The sequence below is a fragment of the Nomascus leucogenys genome, chromosome X, assembly GCF_006542625.1.
Source record: "Nomascus leucogenys isolate Asia chromosome X, Asia_NLE_v1, whole genome shotgun sequence".
Taxonomy (NCBI): domain Eukaryota; kingdom Metazoa; phylum Chordata; class Mammalia; order Primates; family Hylobatidae; genus Nomascus; species Nomascus leucogenys.
The window spans coordinates 57,931,230-57,950,269 of NC_044406.1; the positions used below are offsets into that span (position 1 = coordinate 57,931,230).

General features: G+C 46.0%; 1 protein-coding gene across 1 annotated transcript in view; it reads left to right on the forward strand.

Moving 5' to 3' along the window:
• The first annotated feature begins 5,986 nt into the window (after positions 1–5,986).
• Positions 5,987–19,040, forward strand: part of MSN (moesin) — a 74,021-nt gene continuing 60,967 nt past the window's right edge. The window contains exon 1 of the mRNA XM_030806587.1: positions 5,987–6,248. Coding sequence (XP_030662447.1) covers positions 6,237–6,248 — 12 coding nt within the window. The 5' untranslated portion in view covers positions 5,987–6,236. The remainder of the gene's footprint in view (positions 6,249–19,040) is intronic.

Genomic DNA, 19,040 nt, shown 5'->3' on the forward strand with positions numbered 1-19,040 from the left:
GCTGATGCTGGCTTCACAGAATTAGTTAGTGAGGAGTCTCACCTCCTCAATTTCTTTTTAGAATAGTTTCAGTAGGACTGGCACCAGTTTTTCTCAAGAACACATCCCCATTTACCATAGCCACAAAGAGACTGGGCACTGTGGCTGACACCTGTAATCCCAGCACTTTGGAAGGTTGAGGTAGGCAGATCACCTGAGGTCAGGAGTTCGAGACCTGCTTGGCTAACATGGCCCTGTCTCTACTAAAAATACAAAAATTAACCAGGCATGGTGGTGTATGCCTGTAGTCCCAGCTACTCAGAGGCCAAAGCAGGAGAATTGCTTGAACTCAGTAGGCAGAGGTTGCAATGAGCTGAGATTGTGCCATTGCACTACAGCCTGTGTGACAGAGCAACACTCCATCTCAAAACAAAACCAAACAATAGCCACAAAGAAAATGAAATATCTAGGAATACAGCAGCTAACCAAGGAGGTGAAAGATCTCTCCAAGGAGAAGTACAAAACACTGCTCAAAGAAATCAGAAATGACACAAATAAATGAAAAAATATCCCATGCTCATGGATTGGAAGAAGCAACATCATTAAAATGACCATACTGCCCAAAGCAATTTACAGATTCAACGTTATTCCCATCAAACTACCAATGTCATTCTTTACAGAATTAGAGAAAACTATTCTAAAATTCACATGGAACCAAAAATGAGCCCAAATAGCCAAAACAATCTTAAGCAAAAAGAACAAAGCTTGACGCATCACACTACACAACATCAAACTATACCATAAGGCTATCATAACCAAAACAGCATGGTACTGGTACAAAAACAGACACACAGACCAATGGAACAGAATACATAGAAAACTCAGCAATCAGGCCTCACACTTATAACCATCTGATCTTCGATGAGGTCGACAAAAACAAACAATAGGAAAGAACTCCCTATGTAATAAAAGGTGCTGAGATACTTGGCTAGCCATATGCAGAAGAATGAAACTAGACCCTTACCTTTCACCATATACAGAAATTAACTCAATGTGGATTAAGTATTTAAATTTAAGATCTCAAACTATAAAAATCACAGAATAAAACCTAGGAAACACACTTCTTGACATAGGCCTTTGTGAAAAAATTTTGTCTGTGTCTCAAAAAGAATTACAACAAAAGCAAAAATTGGCAAGTGAGACCTAATTAAACTAAAGAGCTTCTGCACAGCAAAAGAAACTATCAACAGAGTAAACAGACAACCTACAGGATGAGGAAGACATTTGTAAACTATTCAACTGACAAAGGCTTAACATCTAGAATCTATAGGGCACTTAAACAAGTCAATAATCTAAAAATAAATAACCCTATTAAAAAATGAGCAAAGGGCCAGGTGTGGCAGCTCACGCCTGTAATCCCAGCACTTTGGGAGGCTGAGGTGGGTGGATCACCTGAGGTCAGGAGTTTGAGACCAGCCTGAACAACATGGTGAAACCCTGTCTCTACTAAAAATACAAAAATTAGCAAGGCGTGGTGGCATGCACCTGTAATTCCAGCTGCTCGGGAAGCTGAGGCAGGAAAATCACTTGAACCCAGGAGGTGGAGGTTGCAGTGAGCCGAGATCACACCATTGCGCTCCAGTCTGGGCAACAAGAGTGAAACTTTGTCTCAAAAAAAAAAATGAGCAAAGGACACGAACAGACACTTCTCAGAAAAAGACATACAAGTGGCCAACAAATATATGAAAAAAAATGCCCATCATCACTCACATCGGAGAAATGCAAATCTAACCCACAATGAAATAGTACCTCACATCAGTCAGAATGACTAGTATTAAAAAGTCAAAAAAACAACAAATGTTGGCGAGGCTGTGGAGAAAAGGGAATGCTTATACACTGTTAGTGGGAATGTGAATTACTTCAGCAACTGTGGAAAGCAGTTTGAAGATTTGTCAAAGAACTTAAAACACAGCTACATTTGTTCCAGCATTCTTATTACTAGGTATATACCTAAAGGAAAATAGATAATTATACCAAAAAGACACATGGACTTGCATGTTCAGCAGCATTATTCACAATAACGAAGACATGAAATCAATGTAGGTGCCCATGATCAACGGTCGACTGGATAAAGAAAATGGTTGACTGGATAAAGAAATGGTCGACTGAGGCCAGGAGCAGCAGCTCACGCCTATAATCCCAGCACTTTGGGTGGCCGAGGTGGGTGGATAACAAGGTCAGGAGATCGATACCATCCTGGCTAGCACGGTGAAACCCCGTCTCTACTAAAAATACAAAAAAAAAAAACAATTAGCTGGGCATGGTGGCGGGCGCCTACAGTCCCAGCTACTTAGGAGGCTGAGGCAGGAGAATGGCGTGAACCCAGCAGGCGGAGCTTGAAGTGAGCAGAGATCGCGCCACTGCACTCCAGCTTGGGTGACAGAGCGAGACTCCGTCTCAAAAAAAAAAAAAAGAAATGGTCGACTGGATAAAGAAAATATGGTACATATACACTATGGAATAATATGCAGCCATAGAAAAGAAAGAAATTATGTCCTTAGTAGCAACATGGATGGAACATGGATGGAACAGGAGGCCGTAATCCTAAGTGAATTAGTGAAGGAACAGAAAGCCAAATACCGCATGTTCTCACTTATAAGTGGGAGCTTAACATTGAGCACCTACAGACATAAACATGGGCACAACAGACACTGAAAACTACTAGAGGTGGGAGGGAAGAGGACATGGGCTGAAAAGCTTTCTAATGAGTACTATGCTCACTACCTGAGTGCAATATATCTATGTAACAAACATGCGCAGGTACCCCCTGTATCTAAAATAAAACATGTGAAAATAATATTTAAAAAATTTCTTGCTTGTACTATTGCCAGAGCTTCTTAACTGAGCTCTTTGTCTTCTGTACATTAACTATCTGGCCTTGGGTAAGTCTTTTCCTCTTTCTGATCCCCAGTTCTCCTGACCTGGAGTGAGACTGGACTAACTAGTCTTTGATAGTTTATGCTGTCTATTTCCCATCCTCTCCTCCCCAGAGGTCCAACCTCATCTTTCTCCCTCAGCCCCTTTCCCCCTATTTCTTAGCTCCCCCAGCCTCTGACACGCCCTGCCCCTGCTTGGACTTCTATGCCCCCTTTCATTTTTTTTCTTTTTTTAAGACGGAGTCTCACTCTGTCACCCTGGCTGGAGTGCAGTGGTGTGATCTTTGCTCACTGTAGCCTCCACCTTCTGGGTTCAAGCAATTCTCCTGCCTCAGCCTCTCGAGTAGCTGGGATTACAGGCACATGCCACCACATCCAGCTAATTTTTGTATTTTTAGTAGAGACGGGGTTTTCCCATGTTGGCCAGGCTGGTCTTGAACTCCTGACCTCAAGTGATCTGCCTGCCTCAGCCTCCCAAATTGCTGGGATTGCAGGTGTGAGCCACCACACCTGGTCCCTGTTTCCCTTTTAGTGGTGTCTTCAGCTGCTTGACACTCTCTACCCAACTCTCCCCTGTGTATGTGTGTTGTGGGGGGTGGTTGGCATGGGAGGTGGGGAATGACACAGAGGGAGTTTCCACTTTCCAGAAAGTTGGAGTCTCCAAGTAAATTCTTTGTCTTTAGGCATTTAGCTTCATGCCAGGTCCCTGTAAGTTCTAGGTGAGCATGAGTGAAGAAATCAGTTGAGTTCCTTGAACTTCTGGTGGAAAAGGGCCAATGGCAGTATTAAGTAGTGTGACGAGCTGTCATTGCTGCTCCTGCTGCTGAGGCTTTCTGGTGAGTGCTGCTCTTCCTTGGGGACAATTGCTCATGGAGACTGCTTGGGCTTTCCGATGAGTGCTGCTCTTTGAACAAATGCTTAGCTCAAGGAAATGATCTTGGCAGGGAACTTTGTTTACCCTAGCACACATCAATGAATCTTGTTAGCAGTGAGAGAAACCGAGGCACATTGAATCGTGGACACTGTTGGGCTGGGAAGGCAAAGGAGGATGGAATGAGATTACTGGTTCCTGAGTGCAAATGCAAGATCAGCCCATATGCAATCCTGTTAGGCTCATCTATTGTCTTAGGGAGTATACTTCCTTTCTCATCCCTTTATAATGTCAGAGTGGGAAAGGACCTTGGAAGCCCAGGAGTCCAGTCCTTTCTTGCTACAGAAATGGAAACTCAAGCCCAGAGACGGGGAGGGAATTACCCAAGGCCACATAGTGGTCACAGGATGAGTTAATGGCAGAGCTATATGTAGAAGCCAGGTGTCCCGACCTCTCAAATATCCTTTCCATTGTCTCAAACTGGCTTACCATCTGTGGTGCCTTACCTCACAAAGGATACGCAGACCATGCCTTCACATGGTTGCCAGTGGAGAGGAGGAAAAAAGGACTATGGCCAGCCACTTTCAAACTAAAACTCAGACTTATTTTATTTTACTTTTTTTGGAGACAGAGTCTTGCGCTATTGCCCAGGCTGGAGTGCAGTGGCCCAATCTCGGCTCACTGCAGCCTCCGCCTCCCGGAAGCGATTCTCCTGCCTCATCCTCCCAAGTGCCTGGAACTACAGGCGCGTGCCATCACACCCAGATAATTTTTTTTTTTTCATATTTTTAGTAGAGATGGGGTTTCACCATGTTGAGCAGGCTGGTCTCAAACTCTTGACCTCAAGTGATCTGCAGGCCTTGGCCTCCCAAAGTGGTGATATTACAGGTGTAAGCCACTGCGTGTGGTCTCACTTATTTATTATTATTATTATTATTTTTGAGACAGAGTCTCACTCTGTCGCCCTGGCTGGAGTGCACTGGCTCAGTCTTGACTCACTGTAACCTCTGCCTCCCGGGTTCAAGCGATTCTCCCGCCTCAGCCTCCCGAGTAGCTCGGATTACAGGCACGTGCCTGGCTAATTTTTGTAATTTTAGTAGAGATGGGGTTTCACCATGTTGGCCAGGCTGGTCTTGAACTCCTGACCTCAGGTGATTGGCCTGCCTTAGCCTCCCAAAGTGCTGGGATTACAGGAGTGAGCCACTGTGCCCGGCCCTCACTTATTTTTTTTATATAGATATGGGAGGGGGTCTTGATATGTTCCCCAGGCTGGTCTCGAATTCCTGGGCTCAAGCAGTCCTCCTGCATCAGCCTCTCAAAGTGTTAAGATTACAGTCATGAGCCACCGCACTCAGCCTAAAACTCAGACTTGACCAGACAGTCTAAATGACAGTCTAGAACACTGCCATCCTGGGATTCTGTGACCTTGACAAAAAGGAGAAAGGGAGCTGGCAGACAAACCCCAAGGGTGTGGACTAGGGAGGTCACATCTAACCTGAGGGAATTATAGCCAGCCCCATCAGGACACCAGAAAGTGAATGTACTGGGGGAGAGGCTAAAGGATCGGGTCACTGATTTGTGGAAGGTGAAGACTGGGATTTAGATGAAGGAAAGATAAATGAGGACTGAGCAAGGATGGGTAGGAAATATGATGGGGAGAGTCCTACGGAAGAGAATGGATGAAGTGTTTTAAGAGGTGAGGCAGTTTAGCCAAAAGAAGAGAAGTTTCCTGTGGACCTGAGATCTTCAGGCCTTTGAGGAGCTGTTAGGGACAAAAGGGGATCTGTGTGGCCTCAGGGAGCAGAACTGAGATCCATGGATGGAAGCCATAGAGAAAAGGAGTTCAGACACGGCAAGAACTTTCTAAGAGCCAGAGCTGTCCAGAGAAGGAAAAGATAGCTGTGATAGGTAGTGAGCTCCCCATCAGTGGAAAGTTGCAGTCAGGGGCTGAGCAAGCATCTGTCAGGGCCCAGGGTCTGGGCCCTGAGTGGGGGTGGGGCTGGAAGGGCAGGACGTGGAAGGCTAGGGGCTGTGACCGGGGTGGGACAGGAGCCGGGTGGGTCTGGGTGGGGAGTGGTAGCTACCCTCGGTCCGCCCGAGCCCAGCCGGGCCCCCCACGTGGCCGCTGTGGCCTGGCTGCGCCGGGCCAGGCCAGGCGGGGCTGGGCGGGGCAAGGCCAGCGGTCGGCGGGGAGGCGGGCGCGAGGGCGGGGAGCGGCGCGGAAGCCGGGCCACATAAAGGAGCGGGCGGCGCGACAGGGGCGGCTCTTTCCTGGGTGGGGTTTGTGAAGTCGTGGCCCGTTAGCAGGAAGCCTAACAGTCGCCCCGACGCTAGTGAGGGACCCAATCTGAGTCCCCGGCCAGCCGAATCCGAGCCGTGTGTACTGCGTGCTCAGCACTGCCCGACAGTCCTAGCTAAACTTCGCCAACTCCGCTGCCTTTGCCGCCACCATGCCCAAAACGGTGAGTGCCGGGGGTGGGCGCTGTGGACCCCAATGGCTCTGGCTGAGCCTCATAGCCCTTTGCTGATGGCTGAGGGCTTGGCCAGTCACCGGCCCGCCTGGGACGCCGCGCCCTCCGCCATAGCCAAGGGCAGGGAGGGGACCGGAGTGGGATCCTGGTCTGGTGCGCCCTCAGGGGTTGAGGGGGTGTCCAGGCTGGAAGTTTGGACGGGGCGAGGCCTGCCTCTTTCTCAGGTCCCAGTTCCCTGTGTCTGAGATGCAACAGTGAGGACGGCTTCGTTGGGGCCTGGGGTTTCCCCTTTTCCCTGATGGGCCATGGGCACAGAGGAGAGGATTCTGGTCCAGAAGACAACACTTTCCCCAACCCAGGAATTGGCACCTTTCTGGGGCAAGGCTGCCAATGTCCGAGAGGGGACATGGGAACAGAGAAGCAGGGAGGAAGGAGGGAGCCTCTCGGGGCGGATCCGGCACCCCCACTCATCTTTCCCACAGCCTCACCGGGTGGCTCCAGCTGTTTCCCACTAGGAGGTGAGGAGAGAGATGCGAGGAAATAGTCATCGAGGCTGCACCCGAGAGCGCCAACACTTATTTAGGCACCAGTCTGAGGAGAGGCCTACCCCATCTCCTGGGAGAGAGGACAGATTTCTCCCTCCTCTCCACCCCCAAATCCCTGCCCCTCCTGTTGCTTAATGCCTCTCTATCTCCTCCTATCCCCTCCGGACTATTTTGTGTGGTGTGGGTTCTCTCGTGGGGCCACACCTTTCTAGAGTGGTGGTTGATTTGGGGATGCGTCTCCACCCCACTGGCTGTTATGAGAGGAACAGAAGCCTCCTGGGAGTGGGGATAGGGGGGCCGGATGCCCAGGAGGGAGAGGGGAGGAGGGGTGTGCCTGACTAATGAGCTCTGCTTGCTTTTGTGCAAGTCATGCCAAATGGCTGCTGAGGCCCTTCCCTTGCTCAGAAAGGCCTGGTGACCACCCCGGCTTGAGTCCCTTAGGCCAAACAGCTTGTTGAGCTGGCCTGGGCAATGCAGTGCTCCCAGACATGTCTCCCCAGGACTGCTTGAGCCTTGTAGAGGTGAGATAGTGACTAGTAGCCTTGAAAAGGGCTGAAGGCCCCTGGAATGAGAGGAGGCGAGTTGGGGGCCCAGCCTTTTGGGTTTGTGATGAGCTTTGGTTGCCACGTTACTGTATACCAGCCTCACTGCCAAGTCGTTCTTGCCTTTCCAGAACCTTGTCCTTCAGAAACACCAAGTTTTCAAAAAGTGTGTGCTTTCACTGTCTATCTCCTTTAAATTGCTTGTGGTTTTAGGACATGAGGCTTTTACACACTTTCTTCCCTAACCCCCGCCCCCAAAGAGAGAGAGTAATGGTTTTGGAAAACGGGGAAAATATCCCATTGTCTGCCAAAACAGGATTATAAAGATCCTGTCAGGAGCGGCTCTTTGGGTCTGTCTCTGTGGTTGACTCCTGACTCCTCTTAAGGTGCGGCTTTGCCTGAACAGTTGGGTGGATCTCTGGGAATAGACATTGCTCCACGGCCTTTCTTCTGTAGTGGCATATCTCATCCTCAGTTTGAGATAGCCCACTTTGAAACACAGCTTCATGGGCCTGGAAGTCGCTTCAAACTTGCATTAACCGTCTCATCTGAGTCAAAGTGGCAAAGAAGACAAGACAGCGTGTTTATTGTTTCCCTGGGAATGGAGAGAGAATGGAGTATAAGTTGTTTGTAGTCAGGCCTGGAGTAATGAGGCTACCTAAATACTGAAGGCATTTTTATGCAGATTGACTGAAACCTGAATCAAATTGGAAGGAGAGGGCTGAATTTTGATAGACTGGAAGTATTAGAGAATTTTCTATGTTTTGACTCAAGGAATGGTCAACTTTTAGGAAAAGCAACTATATTATGTCTGTTAAGATCATAGAATCTTAACCTGAAAGGGACCTTGGAGACTATCTATTTAGTACAACTCTCTTAAAAAAAAAACAAAAACTGAAACAAAAAACTAATGAGGATATTGAGACCTACAGGGAAAGACCTACCTAAGGGCACATGGTGCCTGAGCCAAGATTGGGGTCCAGGCTTTCTGATGCTCATCTCACTGACCCTCTATTCTGACCCAATGATTGAGTTCTTGACATTTGAGTTGCCTTTCTTGCTCCAAACAAATTGCCCCCTGTTCTCAGACCTTTATGGTCCTCAGATAAAAGGAAATGAGTAATTTGAGCAAGGTGGCCAAGGTTGACATTTGTTTGGTCTCCTGGTAAGGTTCAGTAGTGTCACCAGGTGCCTTCTGTTACTTTTCTTATTCCTCATACCAAGGCCAAGGTGTGCAGGGGCACACCCTAGTTCACTGAATACCAATCAGTAATTTTAATTAAAAGGGGAAAAAATTTCCCTTTCTCTGCTCCATTTTCATTTATGTGCTTTAGGCTATTTCTAGCGTGTGACGGATAGAGAAAAGTAGTGGAAAATCGAACTCGTTCATTCATATTGCAGCATGTCTACAGCCTATCTAGGGTCGGTTTCACTTTTATAGCTAATTGTCCCTCCTAGTCAGCCCAACCTCCCCTACATCTGTTAAAACATGGCGGCCGGGTGTGGTGGCTCAAGCCAGTAATCCCAGCACTTTGGGAGGCCGAGGCAGGCGGATCACGAGGTCAGGAGTTCGAGACCAGCCTGACCAACATGGTGAAACCCCGTCTCTACTAAAATTACAGAAATTAGCCGGGCATGGTGGTGTGCACCTGTAATCCCAGCTACTTGGGAGGCTGAGGCAGGAAAATCACTTGAACCTGGGAGGCAGAGTTTGCAGTGAGCCGAGATCACGCCACTGCACTCCAGCCTGGGCGACAGAGCGAGACTCCATCTCAAAAACAAAAAAAACAAAAAAACATGCCTCACTACACACTGCCACCCTTGCCTTCTTGCCGTTCCTTGGACTCTGCTTCTGGTTGCCAGTTTCCTGAGTCTGCTTTAGTAGCCAGAATGGAAAAGCTTATTAATTGCCATCTACATTTTTTGGTGATGATGACAGTTATATATATATATATTTTTTTTTAAAAAAGGCCTTTCCCCCTCCCTACCTTCTTTAATTTTTTTCTTTTAGGATCACAAAGGCTTTGAGGCTTTCTTGGATTTCCTAAAAAAAGAGTGTTTTGGATTTTCGAGATGTTCTTGAGTTTCTGGTTTCCTTCCTTGGGATTTATTAAATGCTAGTATTGAAAAGGCTCTCCACAACTATAAAGTCCAATTCCTCTCATTGTGTAGATGATGAAAATGAAACTCATGTTAGGGGGAGACTAACCTAGAGTGATGCAGTATGCCAGTTGCAAAGCTAGGACTTGAATCTAGGTCTTAGTTAGAGGGTCAGTCTTGGTGAAACACCTCTTTGATCTGCTGGGGTTTTAGCCATAGAACGACAGATCAGGGGAAAGGCAATCGAGTGGTCATTTGATGGGACCATCAATGTGAGCAGACATAGAGCCTAGATCCTTGAAGTATTTGAAGGTGTTTGGGTCGGCATTCAGCTAAACTTTAACAGGGGCTATGTGGACTGTTTATTCTCCTGCCATTCCTAGCATTACTTGAGCCACTCGAGTGGCACTAAAGTGGTACTTGGTAAATAGGAGCCAGAATCTCAGTCTTTTAACCCTTGAACCAGCCCTGCCTACAGACTTAAGTGTGGGGAAAAGGATCAGGAAGAGAGGTCATATGAGAGAGGATCCTGCATCTCTCCACTTGGGTTCTTCGGTTCACTTGGCCCTTTGTGAAAGTGTAGATGATAGACACAGAGCAGGAACCATCTTGGGAATTTCCTTTACGCTTTTCTTTTAACAGCCCTCTGGGTAGGGAGGGGGCTGGTGGGGCAGGAAGGCCTTTGTGGGACCCACACCAACTAATCTATACTCTCTCATGTTAGGCTTGGAGAGGGAAAGTTTGCTCTGTGAGTCAGTGATAGAAGTAGTATTGATCACTAACCTTCTAACTTTCCATTCTCTATCTGCCTGCAACAGTAGCTTGTTTTAGGGTGTTGTTCTTACTTTTCTCTTACCTCCTCCTCCCATGAAACTACTTTACCGAATGATGGAGCTGGAAAGGACATTTGGAAGTCATCTAGTCTATTTCCCCTGCCTCCAAATCTAATTCTCTCTGGATGAGATAATATGACAGCTACAATTATTCTGAACTCTGTTCTAGTGTTGCATGGCAACAGCCTGTCTTAGGTCCCTTTGTATCTTTCTGGGAGTTTCCCCCACTGGAATTTCTAGATTCAGGGTCCCCAGAGGGGAGAAGATCTGGCTACCAACACTATCAGAGTTAGGCCTTTCATAACCATAGCTGCTGGAAATTCGGCATTGTTACAGATTGTGAATAGTCTGTCTCTAATCTTTCAAAGATAGAATTGAATTTATCGTGTGCCTCTTTCCTAACTCACAATCTTCTTTCCCTGCCACCTGCTCTATTACTTTGCTTGCAAAAAGGAAAAAACAGGGTACAAATGTGGTCTCCTTTGGGGTAGTCTGTTGGTTCAAGTGAAGGGGGTGGTCTTTTCATTACTGACTGGCTTGCTGTCCATCCCTCCTTCCATTTCATGCTTGACAGAGCTGAAAAACTTTTCAATTCCAGGTTCTAATCTGTGGTATAGAAGTTGTCACTTTGGAGGGTTAGCTCAGGATTCCATGAATTTGGAAGGTGGGTGCTGGGAAATGGAAAGCAACACTGAACTGAGAATTTTTCTTCTCTTTCCATATAAGAAGAACTTCTCTCCTGTCCTCAGTAAAGTGAGCCAAATGAAGTGGGACTTTAGGCAAGTCCTTTCTTCAGGCCCTCTGTCTCTCCAGCTTGTCATGAGGGAGCTGTACCAGTGATGGGTAAACTCTAGGAATCCCTCCAGTACTGATGTTTTTGAGAATCTTGATGGTATAGCATTGAGTCTCTTATTTGTATGTTCATTCCTTCAGACATTGTTTCTTCAACATTTGGGCACCTTCCTTGTGCCAGGCAGTATTGGAAATACAAAATTGAACAGGGCTTATTAAAATGTATCCTCTTGTCCCATTATACTTCTTGAGTGCTGTTTCTTCTTAAGTGCTGAGTTCAGAATGGACTGTTTCTCACATGGGAGTTGGTTTGTTTCATTAGTAGATCCAAGAAGAATACTGGCTTGAGTACTCTTGGCCATTTCTTCCCGAGTCATAGGAGAGAAAGGGCTGTGTCTTTCCTTACTGTGGAAAGAAATAAACCAAGTGAGAGTATATTATGAAGGCTATGGGTTGACTGAAAAGCTTTGGACAAACACTGGAAGCTTCATAGATTTTCCTGCCATTCTTCCCACATTTTTCAATGCCTGCCTGCCTGATAGTAGAATAGTCCCTTTTATTTCTGCTGAAAGGAAGGCCCGGAAGCTACTAGATTATGTTTCAGATTTTCTTCTAACATGGTGAGTGTGGTAGTTAGATATATTGGTAGATATTGAGGCCTTCCTAAGGGCTCCTAAACAAGCCTCCTAAAGTATCTACCACCAGTGAGCTGAGGACTGGCTATTGTGGGGTACAGCTTTTTTTTTTTGATACGGAGTTTTGCTGTTGTTCAGGCTGGAGTGCAATGGCACGATCTCGGCTCACTGCAACCTCTGCCTCCCGGGTTCAAGCGATTCTCCTGCCTCAGGCTCCCGAGTAGCTGGGATTACAGGCATGTGCCACCATGCCCGGCTAATTCTGTATGGGGTACAGCATTTCAAAGGCATTTGCATCTAGGGCAACCCAGAGCTTCCCTAGCCTTAAGCTTTCCTTTAGCTGGTTGTTCTGGATGGGCAGGGTTTCTCACAGGAGTGTTTTGAACCACGGAACAACTGAGTTGGCCTTAAATCTTCTGCCTCAGCCTTTATCTTCTCGATGGGGGCACTAAAGTCCAGAAAAGGGAAAGGATTTGAGTGAACTGGTTATAGTGCCAGGACTAAAACCTAACTTGCTTGGCTCCAGTGTAGGGGAGGGATGGTGAATGCCTACCTTCTAAATGGCACTCACTGCGAGGTGCTCAGTGTCTTCTCCCTCTGTGCTGGTGGTGACATGACCATGGAGTTATGGCCATGGGAAGAGCAAGTTCTTCTGAGTGCGTAGAGCTGACCTCATGGGTTTCTTTATTTGGAAATGGTTCAGGCTCTGACCTTGTCTCAGGAACTCTTTGTAGCATTTCCCAGGAAGGTAAGTGTTTTGCTTTGGCTTATGACGGGTGGTGGAAGGCATATGTGTAGGCTGAAGGGAGGTAGAGAGAGGACACTAGTCACATTTTCCTGCTTGAGACTAGGCCTTGCTGTCCTAAGAAACTTTAGGGAGTAATTTCTTCATCGTATTCATAGCCAGAGGGGTTAGGCAGCTTGTTCGAGGTCACATAAAGTTGGTAATAGTATTGAAAGGAGAACTTGGATTTCCTAATTCCCAAGTTAGTGGTCTCCCACTAGACTTGGCTGTCTTAGAAGGATGACTCCACCCAGAGAGCACAGACTTCCAGAGAGCTGGCTCTGTGGTGATTACATTAACAAGATGGCTACAATGGAGTTCCCCTAAAATGGTTTTGCTATAGCAGGTTTTTCTGGGATCTCCAATGACTGTCTTCTCGTCCTGCCTACCCCTCACCCCAGTTCCCTGCTTTCTCTTTGTCCTGTTTAATTTTAAGCTCTGACCTCTTTGAATTCTGAATTCTGACTCAGTGCTCCAGCTTGATCTGTCCCTTGAGTTAGGAGAACAGTATGGCACTTTTTCAATTTAGTGACAATATTTGCTGCTGTAGCAAATTGTTTGAATGCAGACTGGAATCTCCTGGCCTCAAAATTCACCACTCACCTCTAGGTGCTTATAGGCCAAGCCTGGGGCAGGAAGCTAAAAAAGACCTTTCAAGCCTCCATGGAAAGGAAGCATAGAGTAGTGTTGGAAAACAGACTCTGGAACTAGACTGCCTGGACTCAAATCCCAGCTCTGCGACCAACTAGTTATATAGCCTTGGACAAGTTATTTAACTTCTGCACCTCATTTTCCTTAACCATAAATAATAATAGTACTTAACAGGGTTGCTGTGAGGATTACATGAGGTAATTTACTTAAAGGGCTTAGAACTGTGCCTAGAATCTAACAAGTGATATACAAATGTTATGATTATTTATTGAATTACTATATGCCTAACTTTGTGCTAGATAGGATGGATAAGAAAGAAGACAGGTAGTTGAATTCTTACCATTTAATGAGTGGTTACTATGTACTATTTACCATAAGGGATAGAAATAAATGAAGAGATGATACAATTGCTGCCTTCAAAGATCTCCTATCTCCTATTTAATTGGGAATTTAGGGCTAATTCACTTAAAAACGGCTTGAGAAAAATATATACTTTGCATGGCATTTTCTACAACTTTTTGAGGAGAAAGGGTTTACTGGGACATGAACAGAGCCTTAAAGGGTGTGTACACTTGGGAGCAGTGGCCATTCTGGGTGGGAAAGTGATGTGTTTTTGGTATGTGGGTGTAAACCAATGGCCCTAGACCGATGCTCTCTTGAAAGTTACCTTATCTGAAGTCAAGGGAAGCTTGAGGTACTGACTGATTCAAGGGGAGCCACAGATGTAAGCATAGACGAAGCTACTCTTTCTAGGGTAATTTGGATCCAACAATCCTTTCTTAATTGGCAAACAAGGGTCTGTGGGGGAGACCATACCTCTGGTTTTCCAGAATTGGGCAAATTAATTTTTTTTTTGAGATGGAGTCTTGCTCTGTTGCCCAGGCTGGAGTGCAATGGCACAATCTTGGCTCACTGCAACCTCCGCCTCCTGGGTTCAAGCAATTCTCGTGCCTCAGCCTCCCAAATAGCTGGGATTACAGGCATGCACCACCATGCCCAACCAATTTTTGTATTTTTAGTAGAGATGGGGTTTCACCATGTTGGCCAGGCTGGTCTTGAACTCCTGACCTCAACTGATCTGCCCGCCTCGGCCTCCCAAAGTGGTGGGATTACAGGTGTGAGCCACCACGCCCGGCCTGGGCAAATTAATTTTTAAAAATGTTGCTTTTGTTGCCCAAGTAGGTATGTGAGAGGGTCTTTTCTTCATGCTTACACATGAACTAAACCAAAGAATAGAGCTTGGCAATAACTTTATGTCAGCAGCCTAGAAACAGCTTTTAATTCTCTCATTGACTTTGCTGTAAAATCAGGTATTTGGGAAAGGGTGGAGATGGCGGGGAGGATTTCTCAGTGTGTGGTTGTTAGAGGTGGAGGAGTATGATGTTTTCTGGCCAGGGCACAGTTGCAGCATCTGGGTCTTGAATTTGGAGAAAAGGCCTTTTGGGCAACTTTCAAAGTACAGCCCTTTGTCTGTGCCTAATGACACAGATACCAAATCTGATACTCCTTTCAATCGGCTTGTTGTGGCATAAGGTAAGTGTTGACATAGCTCTTAGGCCACTAGTATGGCAAATGGCTCTGTACTTGCTTAGTAGAACTGTTTTGCCAGTTATCTTCTGTGATTGGTGACTTCGAATATTGGAGTTTCTTCCCATTCCTGGCAACCCTTCTACCCTGTGGAAATTTGATAGATACTTCGTGCATCCAGGGTAGTGATCAGGGCCTAATGAGAGAAGAGTTGAGATATGACAATTTGGTTGTACAAAACAAGATATAATCCTGAAAATTTTTTTCCTGGGTATATATTTGGGAAGTGACTGGGGCCAAGGCCTAGGAGGGGGAACAAGGCATACCTGTCAGGCTTGATCAGTATTTCTTTCCCTCTCTTTAACCTTGGCCTCCATTAAATACCTGAGAAGGATCAAGTCTTATTTTTCTCAAGTTGTGTGTTCAGATAAGGTTCCTGATCTTACTTTCTTGATCTAATCTGCCTTCCCTCCAACCCATGATCCATTTCTTTTTTTTCTTTTCTTTTTTCTTTTTTGAGACGGAGTCTTGCTCTGTTGCCCAGGCTGGAGTGCAGTGGCATGATTTTGGCTCACTGCAACCCCCATCTCCTGGGTTCAAGAGATTCTCCTGCCTCAGCCACCGAGTAGCTGGGACTACAGGCGTGCGCCACCACGCCTGGCTAATTTTTATATTTTTTTAGTAGAGACGAGGTTTCACCATGTTGGCCAGGCTGGTCTTGAACTCCTGACCTCAGGTGATCTGCCTGCTTCAGCCTCCCAAAGTGCTGGGATTACAGGCGTGAGGCACCGCGCCTGGCCGATCCATTTATTTTTTTCAGATTCTCAGCCTGGATGTTTGATGAAGCTCACCAAGAGCCTCTTTTTTATCTGTTGTAATTTTTAACTGAGATTGACTAATCTATGGTATGGAGTTGGAGGGTGAGGGTCAAGGTAACAGTCAATCTGGGCATCATTAGTTAAGTCGTACGAATCTTTGCTATTTTCAAGGGTTTTAAGTGAGCTAAACTCCTCTCCAAACATCCTTGTAGATACTTGTGGGAGACTGACTAATTCCTTTACAAAGAAGAATAGTCACATAACTTCTTTGCCTTTTAATTTTCCTTTTCTCCAACATGAAAATATCAGCAATATTAGAAAGAGGCAAATGGAGTTTGAGTGTGGTGGCTCATGCCTGTAATCCCAGCACTTTGAGAGGCCGAGGCAGGTGGATCATTTGAGGTCAGAAATTTGAGACCAGCCTGGCCAATATGGTGAAACCTCGTCTCTGCTAAAAATAGAAAAAATAGCTGGGTGTGTTGGCAGGTGCCTGTAATCCCAGCTACTCGGGAGACTGAGGCAGGAGAATCACTTGAACCTGGGAGGTGGAGGTTGCAGTGAGCTGAGATCACGCCATTGCACTCCAGCCTGGGTGACAAAGCAAGACTCTGTCTAAGAAAAAAAAAAGAAAAAAAAAAGAAATATGTAAATGGAAAAGAACAAACCCCCCTCCCAGGTTCCTTATTCCCCTTGGTGCCTGGGCCATTGTAGATCTAGCATATGCTTGGTGGGAACATCTACCATTTGTTTTAGGGTTACACTACATCTTTCTGCTTTGAGTACTTGAAGAGTTGCTCCAGCAGGGCCTGATGTGGGCCTGGTGAAAACCTAGCCTAGTTGCCTTTCTGTCTGCCATAGCCTGGGCATTTTCCTAAGGTTGGGAGTTTTTTTCCTTCTGGCCTTAGGCCAGTTGCCAGAGGAAACCGATGACTAAAGGCTTCCTCCCTGCGACGTCAACTTCTGGAACCTTTCCTGATGATTCCTACCAGTCAAGTCTGCCTTATTTGGCCATTTTCTCCCCCCTCAAGTTACTCCCTCTCCTTGCCACCCCACCTCAACTAGTCCTCTGTTCTCCTTTAGTACAGGGAATGCCTTCTTCAAGTTTATACAATACCACCTGCAAACTTCTTTTCTTCTTGTTTAGAGTCCTAATATGGGGGAGGAGTGGGGAAGGAGAGAGGAAGATGGGAGAGCTCTGGAATGACTGTGATTTCTCCACCCTGCTTTCTTATCTCCCCTTATCCTCTTGGCACTGCCTGGTCACTCCTCTCCAGCTTCTTACCTAGATCTCTGACAGCCTAGGAGTGGTCTCGATTGGCCTAAAGAGGTTCAGAGTATGGGGGTGGGATGGGGCTAGGGCTTTCAGCACTTGAAACTATTTCTTTGGATTAGGTAAAGCCTTCCAGTTGGTAAGTCTAGTTCTTTAAGTATGCCTGTTGTATGCCTAGCCTGCTCACTTGGCTTTCCTGGGTGGGCTGAGTCTAAGTTCCCTCTACCTCCCCTTCCCAGTCCTGAGCTGTCTAACTTTAGGTTAGAAGAGCTGAGCTTTTGACACTTATAGCTTGGGGCACTTGTCTGGGTGTCTTTAAAAATACCTTTCAGTAAAAAATGGTACAATGGAAAGAAGAGTGAGATATTTGGTTTTTAATCTCTGCCTGTGTGACCTTGGGCAAGTCACTTTTATGAGGCTTAATTTTCTTATCTACAAAATAGAGACATTGGCTTTTTCTGACATTCTGATTATTTGTGCCCAGTCTTTAAGAGGCTAGGAAAGGGTTCTTGGAAAGCGTGTAGCAGAGCAGAGTGGTGACTTTTCGGAGAAGCTTCCTTTTCCCATTTAGAATGGCATTGAGTGTGTCATTTTCTCCTCTGGCTATCTATATGTAAGCAGCCCCCTCTATTTCAGTGAGCTGTGCTCTGGATATACTGGATCTACCTACCAGAGAGCTCATTGTGGAGATCCTGGCTTGGAGAGACAACTGTTGACTACATGCCTTGGGTGGGGTCTTGGAGTCCAGCCTGCAGACTACAGTTGCTGGCTATTTTTGGTCATCTGTGACTCAGGAAGAATAGAAGACCCTTGGATTGGTCATTGTTCCATCAGGGAAAGGGAAGACAAAGAAGCAAACTAAAACTGAGCACATACGAGATTTCACTTCCTTTACTCCCTCCCCCACAACATCCCTTTTTGTAGGGCTATGAAATTGCTTTTGACTGAGTCTTAAATTGCTAAGCTCCCTTTCCCCTTCCTCTATCTGAGTCATTGTTGACTATGTTGCCCTTGGACGGGGAGAGCTAGGTGATGTGGGCTTGGGTGGAGCAAAAGGGAGAATTTCTAGTCAGGAAGATTGCCACACACCTAGTGTTGGGCTTTCAACTGATCCTGTATTTTGTAAATATGGTTTCCTTTGGTATTAGTCCTGGAGATCAAAGGAGAGGGACTTCTGAATTTTCTGTGAGGGCCTACAAGGCTGATAGGGAATAAGCAAGTTTCTGGGAAAGGTGTACCCTTCATTGGATCTGTTTTTACCCATCCTCTACTTCTTCCTCCTTTTCTTCCTTCTCACTGACACTTTATCCAGTGCTTGCTTGTGAAACAAGGATCCCACATTGGATCTCAGCCACCTAAGAGTTGGCCATGAACATAAACCTTACCTGCTCTGAGCCCCCTGGAGAAAGCACAAGAAGTCTTCACATCTGTTTTCCTTCCTTTAGAAACAAGTTCCTTGGGCATCCTTGGGCAGTTTAACCAGAGAAGCCTTAGTTGGGTAGTGCTGGGCAGTGCTGTTAGGGGGAAGATTCTTCTCCAGCATTGAGCTGGAATGGCCTGTGGGCTATGCAGGAGCTTGCTGCTGGAAGCAGCTGCCTCGCTGGAAGCTTCTCATTCTTCCTAGGTGCCTTGCATGGGTTGTTAGCGATGCCAGTTGTAGGTGGTGGATCAAAATGGCTGTTGGTTTGGGAAGGTAGGCAAGCAGGTGGAGGAAGAAAGAATGTAGAGTCAAATGGAAGAAGAGTGGTTCTTTTTTTTATATTTCCCCTTTTTTTAAAACTCAGCATGGCATATGACAAAGTTTAGCAAATAGAGAGAGAAATTGTGTATAAATTCATCATTTTAACATGGCAATTATTATTTGTATTTCTTGTCATATCTCATATATGTACCTTAGTTTTTGATGGTGCAATCATAGTGTACATGAAAAAGTTCTCCTTCTTTCCCCCTACTTAACACATCACTAAAAACTTAGATAAATGCTATTTAACTTTAAGAAATGAACATTCTAGTGGCCATGTAAAATTCTATTCAAAGGCTATGCCATAATTTAAAACCATTCTCCTTTTGGGGAGCATTTAGATTACTCCCAGCATTTGCTAGTATTGATAACATTCCCATGAATGTGAAAAGAGAAAATTGAACAACAGGTGCTGGAGAGGAGGTGGAGAAATAGGAACACTTTTACACTGTTGGTGGGACTGGAAACTAGTTCAACCATTGTGGAAGTCAGTGTGGCGATTCCTCAGGGATCTAGAACTAGAAATACCATTTGACCCAGCCATC